The sequence below is a fragment of the Anomalospiza imberbis genome, chromosome 7, assembly GCF_031753505.1.
Source record: "Anomalospiza imberbis isolate Cuckoo-Finch-1a 21T00152 chromosome 7, ASM3175350v1, whole genome shotgun sequence".
NCBI lineage: Eukaryota > Metazoa > Chordata > Aves > Passeriformes > Viduidae > Anomalospiza > Anomalospiza imberbis.
The window spans coordinates 31,055,477-31,080,858 of NC_089687.1; the positions used below are offsets into that span (position 1 = coordinate 31,055,477).

A 25,382-nucleotide genomic window follows, 5' to 3' on the forward strand; every position below is an offset into this window, starting at 1 on the left:
ATCTATGACAGAAAATGTGCCTCACAGTTGTAAGTAATGGTAGTCTGAAGAGCTGTGGTACCTGACTTGATTGTAAGAGAAGATGCAGGAGCCCCTTGCTGCCATGGGACTAAGTTAGCCCTAGCTGGTTTAGGCTGGAACTGGATCCATTAACTGTTTTTCCCATTAATGTCTGATTAGAAGGAAATATAAAGAGTGTGCAAGGGACTATCATCACTCAATTCAAGTTGCATGGCAGACATTCCAAAGCTTTTTACAGAAACCAATGTTGTCTTTTAAAGTATCTTCATATCCTCACATTCATGTTTTGACATCCATGATAAAAGGTATTTTTTTATAATAATGGGTTTTAAACTAGTTTTTGGCTTTTTTTTTTCTCTCCTGAGGCCAGCACTCAGATCTATTGGCAGAATTGTTTTTAACAGCTCTTTTTGGTGCCCCTGTCTCTATGGCAGCGTTTCCATCTCTCAGGGTTTAAGACTTCCCCCCACGGCCTCACCATGGCAGGCCCAACATCCAAAGTACTTCACTCCTAAATGTACAGGTCACTGTTGTGCCACATTCTGGGTGCTGCTACAACATCCATTTCTCCCTGGCTGCAGCTTGGACCTCTTTAACCACACAGCAGCTGATGATGGACCTGCCAGCACACCAAGGGAGCAAACACGGCCTTTATCTTAAAATGGGACAGATAAACCTGCCAGAAAAATAATTCTGAGCTGCTTTCCTTGATGCCTAAGGATGACATTCAGTATTTCTATACATGGGTGGAAGTGGCCGATTTTGTCTGTTGTAGGATATATTTCCCCCCAAAAAGTTAAAAGTGCTGCCACTAACTGCCTTCCACTATACGGTGTTAACACAGGAGAGGAAGCAAAAGGTCCTCCACTTTGTTGGAAAAACAGAGTAGGGAGAACTCAAGTTTCACTGAGTGTTGGATTGTTCTTGTTCCAGCATTTTTAATCTGAATAGTTTTAGCAAAATACTGTTTCTTCAGAGCTTTGTGACCTGTGCCATTTGCATCTGCTTGCCTTCATACTGCAGCACCACAGAGACTGTATTCACTCTAAGGCCCTCAAATTCACCCCTTCAAACTCTACTATGTATAGTTAAGTGATATATTGGAATTGCAGCTGGTGCATTAAAGGCCTGTTAAACTGGCTGTTGTATAAAATGATGCATCTCCTACATGATGCAGTTGTCTTGACATTTGGAAAGGTTTCAGAGTGCTCTGATACACTGAGTGCCCTCCACCCAAGAATCTCCATACTCTGTGAACTCCACAGAAGATTAATATCTATATTCTCTAGTCAGGCATGTTAAACCACTTCTCATCTGTCTCAACAGCTGGGAGAGGACCTTCTGGGGAGGAGACTTGTTACTAACCTGTATACAGCAGCAAAAACCACCCCGATCTCCCCTGCCACACCTTGAGCTAAGCTCTGTCACCAACTGAAGGCATTTTCTGCTGCTGCTGCTTTGGCAGCAGTAACCCAGCCTCAGTGGGGAAGATTTTCAGCAGCTGAGCTGTCACTTTGCTAACTGATCACAAGTCAGCTAATAAACTCAGTTTTGCTATTAGCCTTTTAAATACATTTGCAAGGGGGGGAGCCCCCACACCAGGTTAAGCATTTTCTAAGGTCACAGAGAATCAGTAATAAACTTAGAGCAGAATCAGCTTTTCAAAACTTTAATCACTCCCCCTTGTTCTGCATTCCTTTGGAAAGAGAAGCTGCTAAAACTTTTGGCCAGAGGACCTGAAATTTTTTAAAAAGAATATTTAATCCACAAAACTTCAACTTGCAGTATAAAAAAAGTAAGATGTCTGTTTAGAAGGCTGATATCCAACTGTAGTCCATTTTTCTTATTTTTCGTAGCTCTTTTTCCTGGGATTTAGACAGTTTACATGTCATCTCTCCTAATAATTCCAAATGGCTTGTATCTTCTTGATCCATTGCTGTGACATCTTCCTCATCTGAATCATCCTCTGCTTTTTCACTTTCCATTTCTACTTCATCAGCAACTTCTTCAGCACTGGAAGATGGTTGGAAACAACCCAATTAATAGGTACTCTCACATACTACAGTACTGTAGGGTAGAAGTATCATGCAAACAACTAAATAAACAAGATTCTATCTTTTTTTTTTTTCATTTCAGTCTACCTACTATACTTCTCTTGCCATCTCAATTTCAAGCCATTTTTCAAATAGCTCTCCTCTAAGTAAACTTAAAATAGTTTTCTTTCTTGAAATATAGTAGGTAACTGCAGAGCAGGCAGGTCAGCGTTACAACATTGCAGTCCTACAGAATCAGAAACGTTGGATATACTGGTAAATGAGACAGTATTCAAGAAGGCCATTCTTCTCTTTCAAATCTGACAAGGGTCACTTGGTCTTAAAAACTGCTGCACTACCTAGAGTGTTACTAGAAAAGAAAAAAAACCTTTGGTTGTTTGATTTTCTTTCTCTAAATACAGAGAGATGTTTAAAGTGGCTGTTCCCTTCTGAGTTCAAGAGTTGTAAGCCTGTGCTGAAGTAGAAAGCACAATTGCAACAAATTATATGGAACTGTTGTAATTTAAAATGCATTACTTAATAGCATTAATTCAAGTGTCTGTTGTATAAATATTGCAGATCCATTAAGAGTGAACTGCATGGCAAAACAGTACTGGTCTTCTACAAATCATCTGTTCTAACACAAACTATTCATTACTCACAAAATGAAAATGGAGAAGCACGCAGTAATATCACATTGCCAAGGAAAATAGAAGCATTTAATGTTAATAATATATCCACTGTATAATATATACACTCTACAGTGATAAATTGTGGTCAATCTTTAAGGGCCCAATGCTTACAATTACATGTACCTTTAAATGCACAGCCACAGTAGTCACCACTGTCAAAGTACAAGCTCTGCAAGTGCAAATATTTACACAGGTCACTGAACCCTCACATTCTTCAGGACTGAAACTAGATGCAAGTTCTCATGTATTAGATTTGTGCCACTGCTCTGTGGCTGTTTTGTTGTGCCATGCAGTCGGAGATCGTGCAGCAGTGGCCAGCACAACGTGCAGAAGCCAGGACACTGCTGTTATGGCAGAAGCCAGGGCACACTCAGGAGCTGCGCTTGTTCCCGGGTGAGCTCTGGCCCTGCGAACCCGTCTGGCAAATCCACAACACCACCTGATTGCAAGGACAGGTTTTCATCCCTGGCCTGGCAGAGCTTCACGAAGCACTTCAAAGAACAGATGGCACAAAAATGCAATCACTGAACTGCCTTCAGTGTAAGTAACAAGATTAATCCTAATACAAGACCACTGTCGTAATCCCTGTGCCTGCATTCCTTTGATCCCTAAGGAGAAAGCTACAATTTTAAGTACCTATCAAACTACTCTATTAAACTGGGCATTAATGCACTGTAAGCCCAACTCAGATGTGCTCATACTGTACACTTATATTTTGTAGCTTAATTAAAAATGAAATTTGAGTTCTAAAATTCTTAAGATCAAGCTTCTAACTTACTGGTGTATCTAGAAACTGAAATCAAAAATTATGCAGCAAATCATAGTAATTTCAAATAAAGTTGAGAATCTAATATTTAACAAAAAATAGCACTAAAAAGCCATTAAATCCCTGGAATAAAGTGAAATTCATAGAGAACATTTGAATGTAAAAGGCAGCATTTTGCATATAAGCACATTATGCAGAACCAAGCAAAAATAACAGCAACAAAAGAGCCAATACACTAAACAAGCCAGACCATTACCACACTGAAGTACTCTAGTAAATTACTGAATAAAGAGTGTTTGAAAACTGCTTTTACACTTCAAACAAAGACTCAATAATTTAAAGTAACTTTGATAACTAAGGAGAGTCATTGAACTTTTCTTACCTTTTGTTCTCTTTGGAGATGAGCAATGAGTTAATAAATATAGTGCAGAGGAAGGAAGCAGATGGCAAAACATGTGCTGGAGTGTGCAAAAGCTGCAAAGATAAAACAGAAGCTTTATGAAAGGCTTTGCTTGTTGTGATTTCACTTTTACATTTACTGTAATTACTCCTACCTCTTTGACAGCAGGTGAAGCTTGCTCCTGCTTATTATGAACAACTGGTTTTCCAAGGTCTATATCCTCCTGTGCTTGCTGACGTCTGTGCTTTCCCAACAGCACACTAAATGGTGTCACAGGAAGACTTTCTTCTACTGCCAGCTTGAAAAAATGTAAGTACAATTTTAGTGTCACAAATCTAAGTTCTATCTTCTTTTAAGTTACCAAAATTCAGAATAAACCCAAGTGAGAAAAGCCTACGCTCAAATTTAACTCAACTGACCTATGTGGGTCTTTGTATTCATTCTCTGTCAGGTGTCTGGAGAGAATCCTGCATAGAGGGTTGCAAAACTCTCCAGAATCTAGTCCCAAGAACACTACATTTTAGTTTGCTGATCTACCTATTAACTTCCAAATATGGAAGGTGGTGCATGTGCCAGAAAACCAAACCAAAGGATGGGTTTTTCTGCTTCCACAGAACCAAAAGATCACTTATACTCCAGCATCATCTGCAGAGAGATTCAATTATGCAATGGGAAGAAAAACATGGCACCTTGACTTCTGGCATTTTACTTTATCAATATACATTAATCTGAACACCAAATTATTTCCTCAACCTCCAAAGAAACTGATTGCTTATGCCCACAGTCCCACATAATTTTGTATTAGAAAGATACTAACTTCTACTTTGATCTACTTTATCTAACCAACCAAATCAATCAAATGCTGCTGTTACAGTTTTAACTTCTTCAAAATGAATGAAAAAAAAATCCAATTTCCCAGACTACTTCTCCACAGAAATACATACTGGAATGCAATTCTGACCTCCTTCTCACTGGTAAGTCACAATTGACTGACAACTGTCATCTCCATTAGAAAGCACAATTCAGACCACACTCAAGGTTCCAAGTGTTAGAGAAACCAAGATAAGGAAAGAACTTGCTCAAACATTTTGTTTCATTTGTGTAAGCTGAATCTTTTAGAAAAGTATTCTTATTTTCCCCCCAGGGGAAATGGAGAGCAGCTGATACTTAAAAAAAAAATAATTTACAAACAGCACTTCTTGTCAAAATATAAGCAAATCCAGATTATTGTCCCTTCAGCTAAGTGCCTGTGACGCCAGGTAAGGATCTGGTGTGCATTGTCATGACAAAAGGGAATTTCAATATGACAAATTAACCATCAGAATTTTGAACTGCTCTGTCCACCTCAGTCAGAATTTCTATGAGAGATACCTGTTTGCTTGATGGCGTGAGCCTTTCTTCCAGAGACTTTGTGCTAAGTGTCATTAGCTCCTAAAATACAGAAGGATGGAGCACAGTTATCGTATGTCAAACTGCTTTCTATATTTACATAGCTTGCCTACGGAAGCTTCCAACTGGCCCAAAAGTTTTATCAGTCAAGTGGAAGAGGCAAAAGTATCTCTTCAATTTGTAAAGAAACTGAAGAGAAGCAAGAATGCACCTATAGCGTTCCACAGACTTTTTCAGAAAACAAACAAAAAACCCCACACCCCCATCCAAAAATTACACGGAAACTGACCATCATGTGGAAGATTTGAATAATCAGCAATAACACATGCAGCTTCTAGATGCTTGTTTAAATTAAGCAGAATAAGCAATGTTCCCAAGTTATCTAGTCTCTTGTATCAATGAAGCAGCATAAACTATTCACAGTAGAAAACCAGTAAATAATTTTGATCTTAGGCTGTTTTGGCAGTTGAAAGCTTGCAACAAAGCACAGCTTACAGCTTACAATGACTTGAAATCAAAAAAGGAACTCGTATGCTCATAAGCAGAACTTTGAATTCCTTCCAATCCATTTAAACAAAACCCAGATTTTCCCCAGGAGCCACCTACCAATTACTATTCCTTACTTGTGTATCTGTAAGAAAAAAAAGCTGGGAATTTCTTAGCCAAAGGTATTTTTCTGAGCTTATCATTTCAGGTTCATCTCTTGGAACGAAGGCAGCAAGCAGGATCTTTTCTTTACAAAGATTTCTCTGTATGTAGATTGGCCGTGGCTCACTTGGTTTAAACACAAACACTGCAAAACCAAAAATATATTCTTTTTAAATCAGGAAATTCTTACACTCCTGGCCAGCTCTCAAAGCCCTGTGTATCACAGCCAGGAAGGCTGGATAGGATTGCCTCCAAGCACCAGTTCACAGGAATATAACTGGATAACTTTACTCAATAATAGAAGGGACCTTTCACAGTACTCCAGTTCAGAGAATATAGTTGGAAATTAACATTTCTGTAGGAAGAGTTATCTTAATTTAATATCAGAGCTCTAAAATGTAGCTGCACAGTTCTGCATTTACAAAAGAGAGTCAAGAACATCTGAGACCCTCACCCAGAAAGTGTGGTTAATCCTGAGATACATCCTGTACCTGAAACTACCTGCTGGAAGAAAAGGTAACACACTTCATTTGAATGCTGCTGTCAGACATGGATCAGTTTCCACAGGTGCAAGCACACACTGAAGTCCCTCTCCGGCTTTCATGGTCTGAATTCTAAGAAAATTTCTTTTCTAGAAATTGTGCTTCCCCAGTTTTAAATTCTGCTGATTATGACTTGTGAAAGAAGGCTTTGTAGGCTTTGTACTTACAGCTGGACTCTTTGGAGAGCCATGAGACTGCAGCAATATGCTCAGACAGGGGATCAGGTTGCAGAACTACGACGTTGAGGTGGGCACTCCACTCCACTGAAAAGCAAGCACAGCAAGAGCCAGAGGTGAAAAGGAGCTGAACAAAAGGTCAAACAAACACACAGGGCCTTAGCTGCTGGAAGAGGCAGCTCCACTCATTCTCTGGTGAATAAAAACACAAAAATGCTACCAGCTCCTACGCAAGTGTAAGAAACACTACCTATTACTGGTTATCGTTCACCTAACCCAAGATTTATTCTTCACACACAAAGCACATGCACGTGGACAGGATACTGTCCTAAGTATGAAAATAATCCCACTTCCACAGGGCATTTTGTAGTGTGTTACATCTGGAATTGAACTAGAATTTTCAAGGTTTCAGAGAAATTTCAAGTAATAAATTACTCTAGCACACATTCAAGCTGATCTTACATGCACAAGTGAGCAGGTTCCAGCAACACAGAAAGCCATAATCAGTGGCACCAATAAGGTACTTGGAACATGTTAGTCTCCCAAAGCAGATGTTCCTACAGAAGTAAAAAGTCAAAACAAATTAGTCACCTTCAGAGTTCATCTTTGTTTTTCTATGTAGCAATTACTCAAAACTCACAACAACCATTCAGTTATGATTTAGTGTTGGTATCTAAATCCAAAGTTTGCTTTTTGTATTCACCGCTAGTGGCATGAAACTTCATACACAACTATCAGATAAGTCTGATAATTTAAAGTGTGCAGAAATATGTAAAGATTACAAGTTTCTACAGCATTCCAATATAAAGGAGGGATTTAAAACTCTTCAATAAGTTACAAACCCATACATAACTGTTAAGTATTGACATTGGAATTAGAAAATAATTTAATAATTAAAGAAGCCCTACTCTTGTTTGGGAACTAGAAAGAGAGAAGTAGTTAAAAAGGGGTTATTATAAGCTGCTCCATTTGAAGAAAGCATGTGATTTAATTTCTCAGTCTCTTGATTGAGAATAACAGAACAGCCTTATGACTTTTAATGATACAAGATTTTCAAAAAAGCTAATAAGGTACAGAATTTGTATATTAAAGCATAGCCCTTTGAATTTATGCAGGTAATACAGTAATTCATTATATTATGAGAGTAATTTATTTCCTTTTAATAGAAAAAATAGTAGAGATTGTAAGAGGAGGCAGCTGGCCTGGGAAAAGCTTGCCACTGCACCAAGCCGGCGGCTCATGTGCCTCCCACAATTTTCCTGCACATCAGTTTCAGATAAAGTTTCTCAATTTCTAATCTTAAAGGACCAACATAAAACAGACTTCATTACACAAAAGAAAAGCTTACAAACATACACACAGCACATGGAAGGGAGAAATCTCCATATGCTGCCATGATTCTTTGTGTCAAGAGTCTTTAAAATATTGTGACCACACAACGTTGATGTCTTTTATCATGGCAGCATACAATGGAGCATTGCTGGGATAGTCTGCCAGGAAAACATGGATTTTTGAACAGAGGTTACAGAGGATCAAGATGTGTATTTCATAGTACAGATATGGTCATCCTGCCTTTATTGATGGTTTATTGATATAATTTCTATTTGCATGCATGCATACACAAATAAAGAACCAACTGTTTGAATTAATACTTTTCCAGGACTTTGATTCACCCCTGGATTAATGGGGAAAAAGAGAAGGGCTATCGATACACTACTTGTGTGCTCCATGATACAGATTTAAGGAGGGGTGGTACAAGAGACATAAGTAAGCAAGAAGGAACTACAATGCTTGATCTTATTTTTAACCAACACCTAAAAGCCATTTTAGTATTTTCTATATACAAATTTAAGACTGATAAATTCAGTGTTTATGTGTCTGTGTTTAGGAACATATACAAGGTCTTGGACTGCTATGAATTGATTCTTTCTTTTCTGAGAGTTCAAATGAGACATAAAAGAGCAGATGAAAAATGTACCTTATATTTCCAGGTGGATGGCAAAATGTACACTTAAGATCCCAAGTAAGTGAATCCCATACAGTGACAGTTTCTTCAAAACTAACAGCAAGCAAAGAGCCATCTTCTGAGAAGCAGCAGTTCGTAGCTTGGTAGTTGTGGTAGCTGCCTACAAAGTCACAGCTCCAGTTCACACTCTGGTGTGCTGCGTTGAATGAATAAGCCAGTTAATTCAAGTCCATACATGAAGAAAGAAGAATTCAATTATTATTGCAAAATAGGCTCAAGAGCAAGGCAGTTTTCTTTCACAATTTTTGAAGAGTACAGAGAATCTGCCCTGTTCTAATATGAGAAACAGCTGCTGGGTTTTCATTTCTCCTCAGTTTTGCATTTGAACAATGAACCTTGAGATTGACATGGTACAATATTCATGCTTAGTTTGCCAACTCCATTAACTGTGCTCTCACAGAGGCAGAGGTTAGGTAAAATGATACTCAGATTCAACACTTATTGTTCTGGAAAAATTGTTCTGTCATAACTCTAGCAAGAACACAGGAGCATTATTCAAAATCTGAACACAGGTTGCATTTGCGTCCAACAAAGCTCATTAATTTGCAGAAGATTTGAGTATCACTAAGTGACCCACCAGCATGCTTCCTTCTGTTGGTTCACCTGCCACTGCATTCTGTTTGGACACCTTTCCCATTGTTGACAGTTACCAGAAAATAAACTGGAGCAAAATAATGTACTTACCACATTAACATACATTTCCCAGTATAAAATAATTCCTACATGCTTTTGAAACATTTGAGTAGGATGGGGAAAAAAGGAAAATCACCCTTTGCTAAATTACCCTTTATATAATGGCTACAAGTTGATGATTAAAAGACCTGCCTGTAAAAAAAAAATAACCAAATCAACAAAAACTAAAAAGCCAGAAACTATTGAGTACTTCCAACTGCATGGCACCACCTAGGGACCCAGCAAGAGACCTGCAGCGACTGACACATACCAGAGTGAACTCAACTGAGGAGCTCTTGGCTAAAATAATGTTTGCTCAGAGAAGCTGCAGCATGTCAAGCTTTTCTACTTGAGCATTCCTACTCTGCTCCACTGGACAAATGCACCACAGCAGTCACCATTAATTGGTACCTTCACATATGCCACAAAACAAAACCCTGTAGTCACTTATAATACAAACACCCTAATGAGGCCAGTCAGCAGATACAAAATTATTTTGTGGAAGGAAAAAAAAAAAAATTAAGTTTCATCCCCAACTGATACTATACTCAAGATCAAAGTATCTGCTCATTAAGATAGATATAGTTTACCGTCAGATAATATATAAGATATAATTTACCCTCAGAATAATTTATGAAAAAAAGCAAAACCAAACACGCTTTCAGATACCATTGGGGAGATTACTACTAATACAGTAAACAACAGGTTTTGTCTTCTCATCAGCAACCACAGTTGAGGGACAAAGCTTGCAAAGAGAAAGTCTGGCAAAGTCTGCCAAATGGAAACCCTAGTAGCTCAAAAGTACTTTTGAGCATGTTCTCACCTGCCCATGAAAAGACAGACTACTAAACTGCAAGCAGTTCAGCAAGACCACTATCACAACTACTTAGGAACATGAAATGACAAGACATCCAAGTGGCATGAAAGTGCCACTTAAGCATGCCTGAAACTGTAATAACATTTAAGTAAAAGAATATTAATATGTTGGAAATCTTTTGTATTTCACATCCAAAGGCATATAGAGCAATCAGTAAACATAACACAGATGGTCTGTTTGAAAGAAGTCAACATCAGCATGTCTTTCAAGAGGTTAAATTTGGTTATTAAAAGTGTCTCAGAAATACCTAAATGCCCATTCTATGATGTTGAAGTACCTAATGGAAAGGAAGGATGTTCAAAAGATGAACTCTGAAGTGGTGGATCTGTAAAATTGCAAAAGTGCTATCATTTTACACTAAACTCAAACATAGAAACACATTGCTGAATCCTGCTCCTTTGAGCAGGAGTCTCAAATGAAAAGCCAACCCAGAGGACTGACAAAAATCAATTTTCTCAGCATAGAAAAATCAATACCACAAACAGTTCTTTAACCAATAAACATGGGCTGCCATTCCTTTCTGCAGCAGCTTGCCAAGGTGTTTGGCTTTATCAGGAACCTCAACACCAAACTAATACTGTGGAACTATGGCAGAACTCCATCACAGGATGCTCAGGAGAACACAATACTTCATGCAGCAGCCAAAGCAGATCAATACAGGGGACTAAGCAAATGAAAGTAGGGTCTTAATTTCTACAGCATGACTTCAAATGTCATTGTAGGTCCTTTCCAACTCAGCTTATTCTTATTGTTCTGTATTACAAGGTGAAGAAAGAGTAGGTTTTATTTTAGCCACGCTTACCTTCTGGATCAGAGTCTTCTGCCATTACCCAGACTTTAAACACACAGTCTCTGCCAGTTGTTACCAGTATGAGAGAGTCATCTCCCAGCTCATCCATGTCACGAAAACACATGTCTGTGATGTGGTTGTCATGAGGCGTGTTTATTCTGGTGTTCAGTGCAAAGCTATAGGAAAAGAAAGTAAAAGCTTGCCATTCTGTTTAATATGGAACCTGGGAAAGACTTCAGTTCAAGCTGATTCTGGAATGGGCAGGGAGAAGAGCAATCAAAGGAATTTAAGACAGCTAAATGCTTACCTACGGTAGCCCAGCACCAAGAATTAGCACTAGGCAATCATCTCTCAAATACTCAGTCTGAACCCAGTACTTAGAAAATCAGTCACGTGGTTGGTCTGTGTAGTAGCTTTCTTTTGCCTTGTTTGTTTAAGAAAATAACAATTTGCAGTCAAAATGTAATTTTTTTAGTAGGAAGATCAGGGAAAGGCTATTAACCAGATGCCTATGTTAGCTAAAGACAAAGACCAACAATAAAATTATTATCTTCTGTACCTTCTGGAGAAGGACTAATCAATTAATGATAGATTACAGAGAGGTGAGAAAACCATATGAGCTACAGAACCATTCTGTCAGGTCCATGATTTTTAATACCATGAAAATATGTGATTTTAAGTCCCATGGTTACAACAGTCTCGGATTACTGTAAGTAAAATAGATCCAGAGCAATTATTTCCTGTGTGTATTCAGTGCAACTCTGTGCTCTGCTGCAGATCCTGTAGTGTGCATGGTGACTCCCCAGGTCTGGAAAAACTCTGCAAGGCAACATCTGTGCAGGGATTTGTGTGACTGACAGCTGGAAGGCCAGCTGTTATCATTACCTTTGTGTTTCTTCACTGTAGAACCACAGCTTCAGCTGTAGCTCGGGGTCAGTCACTTCTTCACTCTCCTCCACCGTGGCCAGCCAGGTGCCCCGAGCGCTGAACGCGACCTTCACCAGGTCCGACTGCTTCAGACCCGCCTGGTGGATGTACTGGCGCTGCACAATGTCCAGCTGCAAAGCAAGGCCACAGGTGTACTTAAAATTCAGGTAGAGCTGTAAGAGATACCACTCATGAAACCACGGAGAAAGGATGTTCTGAGAGCTCCAGTGAGACCTGACTGGGCTGTGGCATGAAGAAGTACGCCAACATGAGGGGAAAGCAGAATTACAACAATGCATTCCACAATGATGAGAAGTGTAGGAAAAAATGAAATATAATTTGAAAGTGTTTTACCTACAAACTTTTGACATTTAAGAGGATAGCACACTGTTTTAAAGTACTTTTTCAGTATCAATATTTAGATTTGCTTAGCAAGTGAAGTCAGAGATAAAGCCAAGAACGTCTCAGCCTGGAATCCAGCCTTGTGCGATAGCTGCATGGTTTTTTCCCATTTGCCATATTAAGTTCCTTGACTGAGTAAGTTAAAATTTTGGTATAAGCCCATCCAACTTACACTGAACAACTGTTGGTCACTCTGGAGGGAATAGAACTGCAAGTGGCCTGGCTCTCCATTCAGGACCAAAGCTTTGGTTCTAGGATCAACCACTAGGCCAGTCTTGACATCCCTACCTGGAAACAAAATTCAGGTGACAAATGACCAAAGCTGCCAAGTGACACATTCCACCCTCTAAGCGGAAGAAATTTACTGCACTTACTTTTGATTAGCCCTTGAATACTTTTGGAAAACCTTAGGTTGCTGTTGATTATTGTAATTCCTGAAAGAGAAAGCAGACCAAGTCTTGCAAAAGGCACATATCTCATGATGGGAAAGAACTGTAACCATGTGTACTGTAAATCCATCTTTTCCCAGCTTATAACACCAAGGTGGAAAGCCAAGTTACAGCAGTCACGAAGCAAATTCACATAACTGATCAAAGAGCAAAATAATCTGTTTTTTCAGGTTACTAATAAAATTTTATGCAGTTCTTAGTTAATTCATCCAAAATGAACAAAATAAAGCTCATAGAGATTTGCATTTCCATTGAAGTGATACTAGGATGTGTTTTGGCTTACTGTTGTCTGTGTGCAGGGTGCAGCAGAGAACGCCGTCAGAGGACATGGAGATGTACTCGATAGGAGACCCCAAACGAGGCAGGAAATCCTTCTGGCATGAAGATTCATTGCGCCACTGGACTAGAACAGATTCAACTCCACCACTCAGCAACCTGGTTCCTTTTCCAGCAACAAAATACCGTTAAAAGGTTTTGTTTAGAAAGAAATAAAATCAGCAGCCTGTGTCTTTACAATGACAAACAGACATGAGTTTCTCAAAACTTTTCAAACTGTCACAAGTAAACAATTATATCAAACCTGGGCAATACACACAGACATGCTTCTCATTATCTCCTGTGAAATTGCTAGAGAAACTTCAATTAAGTAGCAGGAACTTGTGTCTACAGTGAAATTTAAGCAATGCTTTGGGAGTAGTAGATCCCATCACTTTCTGAATCAGCTGGATATTTGTGTTAGGATATGGCTGAATTGTTCCCCTTCTATGAAAAGTACTTTGCAGTAAGAAATACCTTAAGAAGAATAGTTCAGATCACACAATTCAGATAAAAGTGCAGTATTTTTGACAGCAGGTTTGAGCTCAGACAAGAGTGGCTTGTTTTATTTGGATGCAAGTAAAACTGGCAAGAACTCATCAGTACTATTAATCAGAAAGGGAAGAAGAGTGGAGGTGAGGGAGAAGAGGTGAGAGAAGGGGTTAGATATTTCCTTCTACAACAAGAGGCGGATATCTGACATTATAAATGCCAATCAAAATGCATATAAAAAATAACTCTTTTAGTTTTTATTTCAAATCCTTCTGGGATATACTTAAAATTCTAGAAATTAACTTATTAGTAAGTGGACAAACTTGGAGCTTCTACAGATTCTTTCCTGTCTGCTGCAACACTTCAAATTTGAGAAGGTTTTGTTTGATGGAAATTTTTGGGGTTTTTTGGTAGTTTTTTTTTTTATTGCTTTGTTTTGGTTTTTATTTTCCTTTTACTCACCCTCCACAGAATAAGCCAGATCCATGACAATATCATGATGCCAGTGCAGTGCAGAATATGTGTATGCTTTCCTGTGCTGGAAATTCCTCCTGTGTGGAAAGGAACAAAACAATTCTTTACTCACATCAACAACAGAGCAAACAAAAGGAAATATTGAATTGAATCAATTATATCATCCTGTCCTCTAACTCCTAGACTAGTTTATCCTATGCTCAAGTCATGCAGAAGGAGGGAAGGAACTACACTACATGTTTTCACAACCCTCCTGGTCTACACCTCACATCTTAGATGTACTAAGCAACTCAGCCATGGAAGCAACTTAACCATGTAACGTTTTTAATCATGTATTCCACTGTTGTACTTTCCTTAGGATTCTACTTGCCCATAAAGAGTTATTTCAGCTGTTCTTACATTACCTTTTTCTCCTAAGTTTAGATTTAACAGAGCATAACTTAACATAGGCATTTTTTCCACCTGACATATACACTGTCAGCACTGCAGGTTCATTGCTCATTCTGACTTTGGAAATGGCAATGCTAAGGATAAATTAGACTGCTTTGCTCAGGTCTGACTTAATTCCTACAGTCAGAGGAGTTCATGGGATACACAGTTAACCAAAATGCACATACCAGAGGCGAATCTTTCCATCAGCATGGCCAGTTGCTATGCAATCCTCCGTAGGATGGCACACAACACAACTGAAGCGATTGTCTCCTTTTGTCTTCACTGTACTTAAAGAAAACCTTCAAAAGTTAAGAAAGGAACTTTAATTTTAAGAGTTAGGTTGGTTTTTCTAAAACAAATCTTCAAAAGGATCAGCTAGTGTACATAAAAAATAATTCTGATTTGAAAAATTAAACATATTCAAGTTGTTATGGTTACATGCACTCTCAAAAAATAGTGACAGACTTATTTTCCTCTTGATTTCCTTAATTCTTCACCTTCAATCAAGGAGAAAGTTTTTGCTTCTGTCTCTCTCTCCCTCTCCTTTTCTCCTGCTTCCCTCCTGCTGCCTGGGCCCTGCCCAAACTATGTCACTTGTTTCAGGTCAGCATCAACCTAAGTATTTCACTGAAAAAAATACATTCATCAGCTGCAAAGGTAAGGTACCACTGCCATTGATCTGCTCACTGATCGTTTCTATAGGAAGCTTCTTATAACAGTGTCTACATCCCCTCCAGCAGAAAACCAAATATGATATCATGTGTGCATACATCATGAGTTAAAAAACATTTAGGATATATCAGACTGAATCAATACCTGACATTTTCATTCTTACCTGTTCAACAGTTTCTTTTCAAAAAAATAAACTTGGAGATTCACATCCTTCACTGATACCACATATGCACCCTGTTAAAGTAATGCCATTTAGGACATACAGATTATGTTTTCACATAAGAAAAAAGTAAAGCACATTTCACTACAAAATACTTTACTCTGGAGACAACATAGAAGCTGATGTTGAGTAAATACTTTCCCATTATAAGTGTCAAAGTTTCTTTTTTGTTTTTGTAATATTAAAGAAAGCATAGCTCTTACACTGATTCATTTACTTTCAGTTTTGTTTCAGTACTGCTGTGCTTTGTATAAAGGCATAAACAGCACAGCATTTGAGAGGAAAAAGAACCCCAACCAACCAACACCCAGAGAAGAAAAAAACCCAAAGGTGAACATACTTCTCTTCCAAACGCAATTTGCTTTGTTGATGCACCCACACCATCCAGAACCACTGAGAGCTCCTTGCCTTCCAGATCTTGGCCTGCTCCTTTTGTCAGCTTAACTGAGACCAGCTGGAATGTATCTGACCAAAGAAAAAAATTTCTCTGAAACCAACAGTAGTACTGAAGAATGAGGACCAGACAATGCTATCAGGGCAAGTGTAAGCAGAAGAATCCAAGCGAAGCTGCATAGTGTTTGCTCTTGCTCTGAAGTAGCAATATATTATAGTACATAGTAAGGCCAAGCTGTATTTATTGCAGACATAATCCCACAAAAAAATACCTAGACATGCTGTGAACAGGACAAGTCTGGTTATGGTAATACCGCCTAAGGTGGGAGAATAATCTCCAGCACTCATACCCAACTTCAGTAGTATAACCTGAACCTTGGTGAGCACTGCTCAAAGATGAACTGCATCTATGAAACCATATCCATGCAGTACATGCCTCAAAAGCAAAGACAAGCACTCTTCTAGACAATACTGGAATGACAGATGTCACAGAATGAGAATGGAAGAGGTACAAAGTGCAGGACTAGACACCTGCCACAGGATTTTAAAAATATTTCGCAATTAACGTATTAAAGCCCATTCTTGCAGCTCACTGCTGGGACAGTAGCACAGACATAGAATGACTGAGATTACATGGGTGATGCTGCTTGTACTGTACCTCGTTCACCTTTCTTTGGAATGACAACAAACACTGAGTCCTCAGCACTAGCAAGCGTGTACAGTGCCAGAAGTTTGGATCCTACAGTGAAAGTCTGCAAAAAAAAAAAAAGAAGAAAATCAACAATTACTACATTTGTGTGTATGTCTTTAAAATAAGGAAATCATGTCTTAAAGAAATGTTCATGTGTTAATTAAAATTCTTGATTCTAAGACAAATTCATCTTTATTCTATCAAAGACTGACAGAAATGTTAAAACAGTACTAATAAAATATGAGACATCAGATTTACTGAGAAGCCTCAGGATACCTTATCCCTAATACAATGCAGAAGGCATACTCAGAGTGCTGGGGCAGTGCTGCAGGTGGGTATTTAGCAGAAAATGTGAGCAAGAGTAAGCAGCCCACATTATCAAACCATTGGATCAATTCCTGTTGGTGTATCCCAAACTGCAGCACACTTCCCAGAGCTACCCTGGACTCGAAACGGCAGAAGGTAGCAAAGTCAGTATGTCAGTACATCTCCCACCTTCTTCCCCAAAAGGGTCTGAATCATCATCATCATCACATATTCTATTACTGCCATAATTAAATAGGTTTTAGGTTGTGTTAATAGTAGAACAACCCATCTCAGGCTGATTTGTGCCCATTTTTGACATGCTCTTAACAGGAATAAGTCAACATACTTTAATGGGAATGCCATCCATGAAGTCCCACAGCTTAATGGTGCCATCAAGAGAGGAAGAATAGAGCTGAAGATAAAAAAACCAAAAGCAACTATATAAGTAATAGCAATATATCAAATATATTGATATATGTAGCAATGTATCAAACCAGAGTCTACATAAAATCACAACCATGATTCCAGATAACTGAATAATAAAAAATACAGGACAGTGACCAACTCTGTGCTGCCTTCAAATAAAGTGCAAACACACCACTATTACTGTAGTTTGAAATGTACATTATCACAAAGAGTGAATGCACAGATACCCACCATGTGAAGATCTAATTTTGCAAAGCTAATATGTAGATCAGTCCCTCTTGGTAACTAAATCTTGTTTATATTGAGACACCAAAAAAGCCCAAACAAACTAGGAGCAGGGAAGGCAGGCTGGGGGCAGATCGAGCCACTGGACAAGTTAAAGGGATTTAGTCACATCTGCATCAGTACCGGCAGACACAGAAGGGCAAACACCAACCACAGTATTTCTGATCTTCTCACACGGTTCTTTTACCTTTTCAATCAAAGAACCGGAAAGTTTGCTGTATTTCAGTTTTGTTGTCATTCCATTCAACCAGTGTAATCCACGTGACATTTCACGTTAGTGTTTGTAGGAAACCGACACAGCTCCGCTCTTCTTGTCAGACTGCAGCGGAACATCAGCACGACGATGCCCTAACCACGCCCAGCCCCTTCCCAAACTCGGGACAGCCCCCGCGGTGGCACATACGGATCAGGGACAGCCCGGCCACCCCCAGGCAGACCTCCCCCGCAAACCTGCATGTGGTTGTGTGGGTTCAGCTGGATGCCGGTCACCAGGTCGGCGTGGCCGCACAGCAGCCGCAGGGTCTCCTCGGTGTTCACGCTGAGCACCTTCACGAAGTCCCCCGAGGCGTACAGCAGGTACCTGCAGGGGGGAAACGCTGTTACCCCGGCCCAAGGGGCCCGGGCGCCCCGCGGCAGCCGCAGGCCGCGGGGACACTGGCGGGCAGAGCCCCGCTCGGAGCTCAGGAGTCCCCCGCAGCGCGGCAGCCCCCACCCGCCGTCCCACTTGCTTGGAGTCGGCGGAGAACACGGCCCTGGCGCCGCGCAGGCCGCTGCCCCCGCACCGCACCACGCGGAGCGCGCCCGGCGCCACCATCTTGTCCCGCCGCCGCCCGCGTGCCGGCCCCGCCCCGCGCGGCGCTGATTGGCCCCGCCGCCGCCGCGTGCTGCGGGCGGGCTGCACGCGCGCCCCCTCACGGAGACGCTGGAGCGGCGCAGGAGGGGAGCGGCCCCAAACCCGCCTCGTCCGTCACCCAGAGCGTGGCGCCCGGCGCCGCGTCCGGACTCTCCCTGGACACCTCCCGGAGCTGCTGCCTCCCCGGGCAGCTCCTTACAGCCGCTTTCTCTGAAGAAATTCTTCTTAATGTCCAACCTGAACCTCCACTGTCCTCCCGTCGGTTTCCTGGGAGCAGAGCCCGCCCCTCACCTGGCCACAGCCGCCCATCAGGTGGTTTGTACAGGGCGCTCCGCCCTTCATTAGTGGCCCTGCCGAGCGCTCCTCTGAGCGCTGGTGAGTGCGGGGAGCTGTGGAGCTTGCTGCCCGTGCCCACTACCAGCCTTTTCGTCCGAAACCTCCCCCGGCCGCTCTCCGCGGTCATTCCCAGGATGAAAGGCGGCGGGAGCGCTGGGCAGGGCTGCGCTGGCCCTGAGGGGCTGTGCCGCGGTCACCTCCCACCCCCCGAGCGCTCCGCTCCCTCCTGCGGGACGGGCTGCCAGGGCGCTGCGAGGGAGAGTCCTCTGGCTGGGTCTGGAATTGCGCCTGTCTGAGGAGAAAAATGCGTTAACTCCCTTGTTTAAGTGGGTAGAAAGGCTGAACAGAGCAAAGTGATGGATACGCTTTGCTAAAACCCCCCTTGTTTGCCGACTTGGACGAGCTGTGGGTTTGCCGAGTTACTGAGCACATCGCGTTCTCGTATCTGGAGGAAACCCGCTGTCAGAAGCAATGCGGATGTCTGGAGTACACCGTGATTTATGGTGTCTGCGCCCTTCACTGCTGCTCCGGAATAGCAATTGCCGCTCTTGCGCAGCTGTGTAGTTTTGGCGGCTGTTTACGCGATTGAAGGTATCTCTGGTATGCTTGTAATTGGTTTTTAAGCAGTCGCCCATCACAGACAATAACGGGGACAGGTGCGTTATGAGCGGGTAGTTATGATCATCCCGCTGTAAACTCCGTCCTTTTCTTCCCTGCTGACTGAATCCTAGTTCGGAGGTTAACTCAGGGTTGTGCAGGGACAGTGGCACACGCAGTGGAGTATTGTGGTCATAGGGAACTGGGGATGGGTGTGAGAGAGAGCAGCGCATCCAGAAACCTGGCTGCCAGTCTCAGATGCTTGGGCAATTAAACAGTGCACTCCCTCCGGAGCTGAGAGCAGAATGTACAAATGCTGCCTAAATTGCAGTTGGGTGCAACAGCTGTGTTGTGCTCTCATTCTGGTGAATGATTTAGGACCCAAAGGCAGATGCAACCTAGCGCTCCTCCTGTATGGAACAGTACATCGTGTCCAGGTCCGGAGCCATAGGCACTGAGTACAACCAGAGTTCTGTCAAAGGGGGGAAAAAAGCAAGGTCTCCGGGAAAAGACAGTCCCTTTAATCCACATTATTATGTGAATGGGACTCTTTGGTCAGGTTTACGCTAAATGTAAGTCAAGTTTTGTTAAAACACGGGAACTTGGCGTACTCATCCTTCTCCTTGATAAGGGAGAAAGGCAAATACCTTGTACATCTTAATGCATGTGTTTTTGTGACGCACCTTTATTTTTATCTTTTTAGGAAGTCTGCCGTAAGCTTTGAAGCTGGCAAACCACGTAGAGATGAAGACTACCCCCAAACATATATTGTAGGGCAGGAGTTCAGAGTGATAAACCATATACTGCCAGCAGAAGTGCAGATCACTGCTCCCCCACAGCACAGCCACTGCTTTCAGCACTGCCTTTCTCTGCTTCCAGCAGCACAATTAATTCGATTTTCTTCCCACATTTCAGCAGAAAACCCAGTAATGCACCACAATTAATGTGATTTCAGTATCAAAAGACCACTTGTTAGTTATTCTATTCAGGGTTTTTTCAACTGTAGATGTTCTGTGTAATTGTTCCAAGTAATGCTGCCCAAAGTTTTTAGTAGTGCTAAATATGTAACATTTCTGGGAATTAGATTGGGTCACTATGGCAGAATTTAAAAGGTTTTCATACTCAAAGTTAAAATGGTTGCCATAAATTTGTTAGGAAATAATGAATAATAGTTGTAAATAATAATAATAATATAGAATTATTAACAAATAATAAACACACGCAGAGTGTGTTTTTTAAAGATTTTTTAGATGCACTCAGCCTTTCAGTTTGTAGTCATAACCTATATTTTAAGTGTAGTTTGGTGGACAGGTGTATACAGAACCAAAACTTACCTGTACCAGTTTTTGGAAGCTGAGGTAGAAGAAGATACTGAAAGTATCTGATTTGTGGTATTCAATGGAGTAAGGAGCAAAACTAATCTAACCTGTATGTTTGATTTTATTTGTTTGAAGTGGTGGCCTTATATGCTTTTTCTAATTTGTTTGTTTAAATTTACATTTCCAGTTTACAAAGTTCATAGGTTTGTCTGTCTGCAGAAAGTTGCTTTTGTCTTTCCCAGAGCAGTGACTTGATTCAATAAGGATGCTAGTGTATTCAGTTGATGCTTATTTAGGAGGAATTAATCAGTATAATGAAACTGTAAGTACTACAAGGTGTATTTTTGCAAATGTTTGAAAAAATGTATTGCAAAGAATTGAGTAAATAGTTCATAGATCATAGCAATTAGTATTGGCCAAAGATTTGTTTGCATTTAGAATTCACTGTGTGATTGTCTAAGTAATTACATGTAAACTTGTTGGAGAGAATGCAGCTGTAGTTCTGACACGTCTACTTTTAATGTTGTAAATAAAAATAGAATAACTTTAAATATGTTACCAACTTAGATGGAAATCCTTCCAGGCCAAGAGGTGAGTTCTTTCTAAACAAGTGTTACTGGTTAGGTTTATGTACTCTGCCCAGTCTGTAAGTTTCTAAACTGTCCCATTGCTTGTGAAATTCCATGTAAATAATACAGTGTAAGAGTGATTAAGAGAAGAAAAAAAAAAACCAAAACCATTGCTGTGACTTCAAGGAAGCAGAATGACTGTCCTTAAGGAAGGGTATGGTACACTACAGTACCACTGCAGTTCATTAAATCAGTAGTACAACACAGGACAGATATCTCATATCAAATGTAATTACATTTTATATTTGACTTGGTTTTCAGCAGGTTCCTTAATTTCCTGTATCCTATTTGATCTCAGCCTTGCTCCTCAATAGAATATCCAGCTCTATCCCTGTCTAGAGCCTGGGAGCCGTGATCAATCACTCTCTTGCTGTCCCCCACATTGATTTCACACTGGGATACTGGTTGGCCAGCATTTCAGCATGGGGCAAAGGATCTGGTACATTTCAAAATCTGTTCTGTATGTAAACTCCACAGCTGGTCTTAGTCTTCCATTTAGTGCCTTTCTCAACCAGCTTGAGAGTAGCTGCAAAGGGAGTTCTGAAATACATGCCTTGAAGTCTTCTGTAAGGAAATCAGGGATAAAAAGGCTGCTTGTTTAATAATGCCTTTTTTTTTGGAGGTGATATGACTGACTCAAATAATTGATTACTAATTTGCCTAAGTAAACTTCACACAAAGACAATGTACTCATATGTTGACTTCACTTTGGGGGATATATTTATTTTAAGGGAAATGGCACTGTTTTCTTTGTGGTACACAAAAATTAACACCTCATTTGCTGAAAGAAAAATTACCAAGACAGAGATGAGAACGGGGAATGCGGCAGGAACGCGTGCGGTGTGGGAAGCTCCTGCAGCGGGGCACATCAATAGTGTTCAAGTCGGCAAAGCAGCTCTGCGGGGAGGGGAGGCTTGGCTTACGGAGAGATGGTACTTATTGTAACCCATCATAGTAACGAGTCAAAGCCGCCGTCGGCACTAGAGGGTGCTGGAAGAACGACTCCGTGTTTGAAGCCCAGAACCCCTGAAAAGGGGAGTACGCCAAAGGCGTGGTGCCCCTCAGAGCTCCCTGTTCTGACCCGGCCTTGCCATAAACAGCACATTGGTGTTCTCCTATTGGATCTGCTGCTGTCAAAGGGAGGGCCGGCACCTTGGAGGCACTGCTGTGTGACACTGTTTCCTTAGCAGTGCTCAAAAGGTGATGGCAAAACAAACGTAACCACTGCAATCACTTTTTCAAAGAAGTTTTGTTTTGAAACATCTCTAAATAGAGGGGCTAAGCATATGGTGAGAATGAGTAGAGGCAAACTTGATAAATGGAAATTTGAATCTTGATAGTGATTCTGAAGTTGGTCTTTAAAATAATTTCACATCTGTGTGTTTGGTGTCTGATAAATTGTGGAAGAGTAAATAGTACAGTTTCAATTTAATTTAAATAGTTAATTTTGAAAGTACTTTTTTCTTTTGAAGATTGCAACACTTTAATACTACAGAGTTCTTGATTATAATGTCATCCCATACTAGTTTGATTTTACAAGTTCTTTAAGTACTTTGGAAATATTGGCCAGTAATTACTACCCTTAGTTTGACGATAGCGCTGTTAGGAGTTTTTGTTAACAACATTTTAAGGTCAGGAGATATCAGTTACCTAGTAAGCAGGTAATAACACAGTGAGAAGCCTTGCAAGCAAATAAAATGGATATTTCATATGACAATTTGACAACATGAATTCCACTGAAATTTCTTCCCATTTCATGCATTCCTTTTTTTTTTTAATGGTAAAAAGGGAACAGAATTTGTTTTCTGACCACTTCTAGTAGTTAGAATAGAAAAAACTGTAGCATATGACAGCAGAAACCCACCTTGAATTGGTGTGAATGTACTTGACCTTTTCTTCATTCATTGGATTGTGCCTTTCCCTTTGGAAAGGGCATTTTGTGGAGATGTGGTACCAACTGGCCTCCACACTAGCACAACTGTGCTTTTGTATCCAGGTTGTGAATAATCTTAGAGCCTTGCTATGGGAACTCTGTATGGTCCTGTGTATGTGCTGTCCCAGATGGTGATTTGTACCAGCTGTGCATCATCTGCATTTTCTGCATCTGTGTGTGCCATACACCAAGGCAGTCACTGAAGAGTCAGGATTTCGACTAGAGAAAAAAGTGCCTGCTAGATAAAGTGCCAAGGGTCTTCTAGATACCCCAGTAGACATAGTGCAGACAGTGTTGATCCACGTGCATTTTACAGCACTTTTCCTCATTGAAAAGCAGAGATGTCTTGTACAAATCTGTCATGGCAATGCCAGTCAAATCCCATCACTATTAACTGCTTATTAATACCAGCCAGGTGTAGAGGTGTGATGCTGATTTTGTATTCTGGTGTATCTCCTCTATTCTGGTAAAGAAAAGAAGCTCTGAAATAAATGATAATAATTATTTCCTAATTAGCTGTGACACTTAAAGATTTTAAGTTACTTTGTCAATAAGGGATTGGCTACTGCTGTACACCTTTTCCACGAAAATGCAAATGGAGCAACTCATTACAGCTGAAACAGATGCTGAGTATTCAAAAGATAACCTGAGAAGCAAGCAGAGCCTGCACTTCTAACTTCTGAACTGAAACTGTTCAGTGCAAAGACTCTGCTATAAAAAGACAGACATATTCTATCTTATTGTATATGGAGGTCTTCCTTCATGGGTTTGTTCTTGAAGCAGTGGCTGTTAGTAAGCAAAAATAGAGTTTAAGAGGACCAGAGCTCCATAAAATGGGTCTCAATCTTTCTTACATAAAGCAGCTGCTGAAATCTTTATTGTCCGCTGTCCCATGTCTTTAAAGATTTTTTTTTCTTCCCTTACCAGTAGCAGGGGAGACAAAGCTTTGCTCAGCTAGGGAACAAAGCTGCTAGGTAAGTGCTGCAATAGTTACAAAAAGGCTTAAAAGGAGAGACTCTCAGTCTTTTTAAAGCTTTATGCCTGTAGTCTAACAAATGTTCACAGCCTCTCCTGTGATATAAACCAGCTGTAACTGTGTATTACTGTGTGTAAACAGTGTTCTCTTGCTGTAAGTGTTTCCAACAACAAAGCAGGACATACAAGCTTTACTGTTCTCGTTTCAACTTATGTTAATTCCCTACTACTGATAATCACCCTATTTTTAAAAATCCTGTCTTGTTCTTGAAGTCAGCAAGAGCAGGGGCCAGCACTGGATTGCATGCCAGCTGGGATTGCATACCCAGTGACAGGCTGAAAGCTGGCCTAGGAGACTGGGGTCTTGGTGCAGCTTTTAGTGTCTTTGAGAAAAGTCTCATTGCAAAATCTTTGAACCCATGGAAACTGTGCTTTTAATGCATTAGTTCATCAGGATAACCATGGCCCTACTTTTCAAGAAGGAATTCATTGAGCAAGCAGAGACTCTTCTTTTTTTTCATTAATTAACTCTAAAACATTCCTTACTGGAGGTGGTTATCTTTAATGGCAGTTATCTTCTCTCGGAGAACTCTGTGAGGAGCCTCAAGGGTACATAGATCAGAGTTAGTGATACTTCAGAACTGGTGGGTGTCCTGTCCTAAGTAATGTAATATAATAGGTCAAGTAAATATCCACTTTCCCTTTTCTGACACTGCAGCTAGCAGGGCTACTTGTTTTTTTCTTCTCATACATCTGTTTCTTACAAGAAATGTACCCTCTACTTTTCCCCTGCATTTTGCACTGATGCCTCGGCATTTTTGGCATCTATCTGACACAAAGGGGCTGATTCTAAAGGGTGGGTGCCCTTTACTATTCCCATGTCTCCTCTGAGATAAACAATGCCAACAGAACTCTAGTTTATAAGTGTGTTCAAACTGAGGTAAAATTAATTTCCCAAATTATTTCCAAGCACCTAGTCCAGATGCCTATTGTTAAGGTTTGGATTTTTCTCTTGCAGCAGCTGCAGAGTGAATTTTTTAACAGTTGTATTGGGTTTCATAGCAGGAAAAACTGTTTTGTTGCCAAATGGTCGTTACCATGATTTCTACTGAAAGAAGGATATTGGAGAGGAGAGTGAGTCCAAATGTGCTGTTTATTTCAGAGTTTTGTGGTATCTTTTAATGCACAATGTTTTTAGTAGCCTGGGTAAATGCTGCTGCTTTA

The 25,382-nt window shown here is 40.6% G+C and overlaps 1 protein-coding gene and 1 long non-coding RNA gene across 2 annotated transcripts in view; one reads left to right on the top strand and one right to left on the bottom strand.

Moving 5' to 3' along the window:
• Nucleotides 1–8,220, top strand: part of LOC137477392 (uncharacterized) — an 81,622-nt gene extending 73,402 nt beyond the window's left edge. Inside the window, exons 5-6 of the long non-coding RNA XR_011000964.1 lie at nt 1,355–6,903; nt 8,131–8,220. This is a non-coding gene — a long non-coding RNA (uncharacterized lncRNA). The remainder of the gene's footprint in view (nt 1–1,354; nt 6,904–8,130) is intronic.
• Nucleotides 1,675–18,367, bottom strand: WDR75 (WD repeat domain 75). Its single transcript, XM_068196344.1, has 21 exons — nt 18,245–18,367; nt 17,967–18,096; nt 17,152–17,217; nt 16,467–16,560; nt 15,756–15,880; nt 15,359–15,429; nt 14,709–14,822; nt 14,080–14,168; nt 13,094–13,252; nt 12,736–12,795; nt 12,534–12,649; nt 11,918–12,090; nt 11,045–11,208; nt 8,646–8,829; nt 7,130–7,224; nt 6,659–6,754; nt 5,925–6,094; nt 5,284–5,343; nt 4,067–4,210; nt 3,895–3,986; nt 1,675–2,034 (listed from the first exon to the last, which is right to left on the bottom strand). Exons 1-21 carry the CDS (start codon nt 18,328–18,330, stop codon nt 1,830–1,832), a joined length of 2,493 nt encoding a protein of 830 aa, XP_068052445.1. The 5' UTR covers nt 18,331–18,367; the 3' UTR covers nt 1,675–1,829.
• Nucleotides 18,368–25,382: the final 7,015 nt, after the last annotated feature.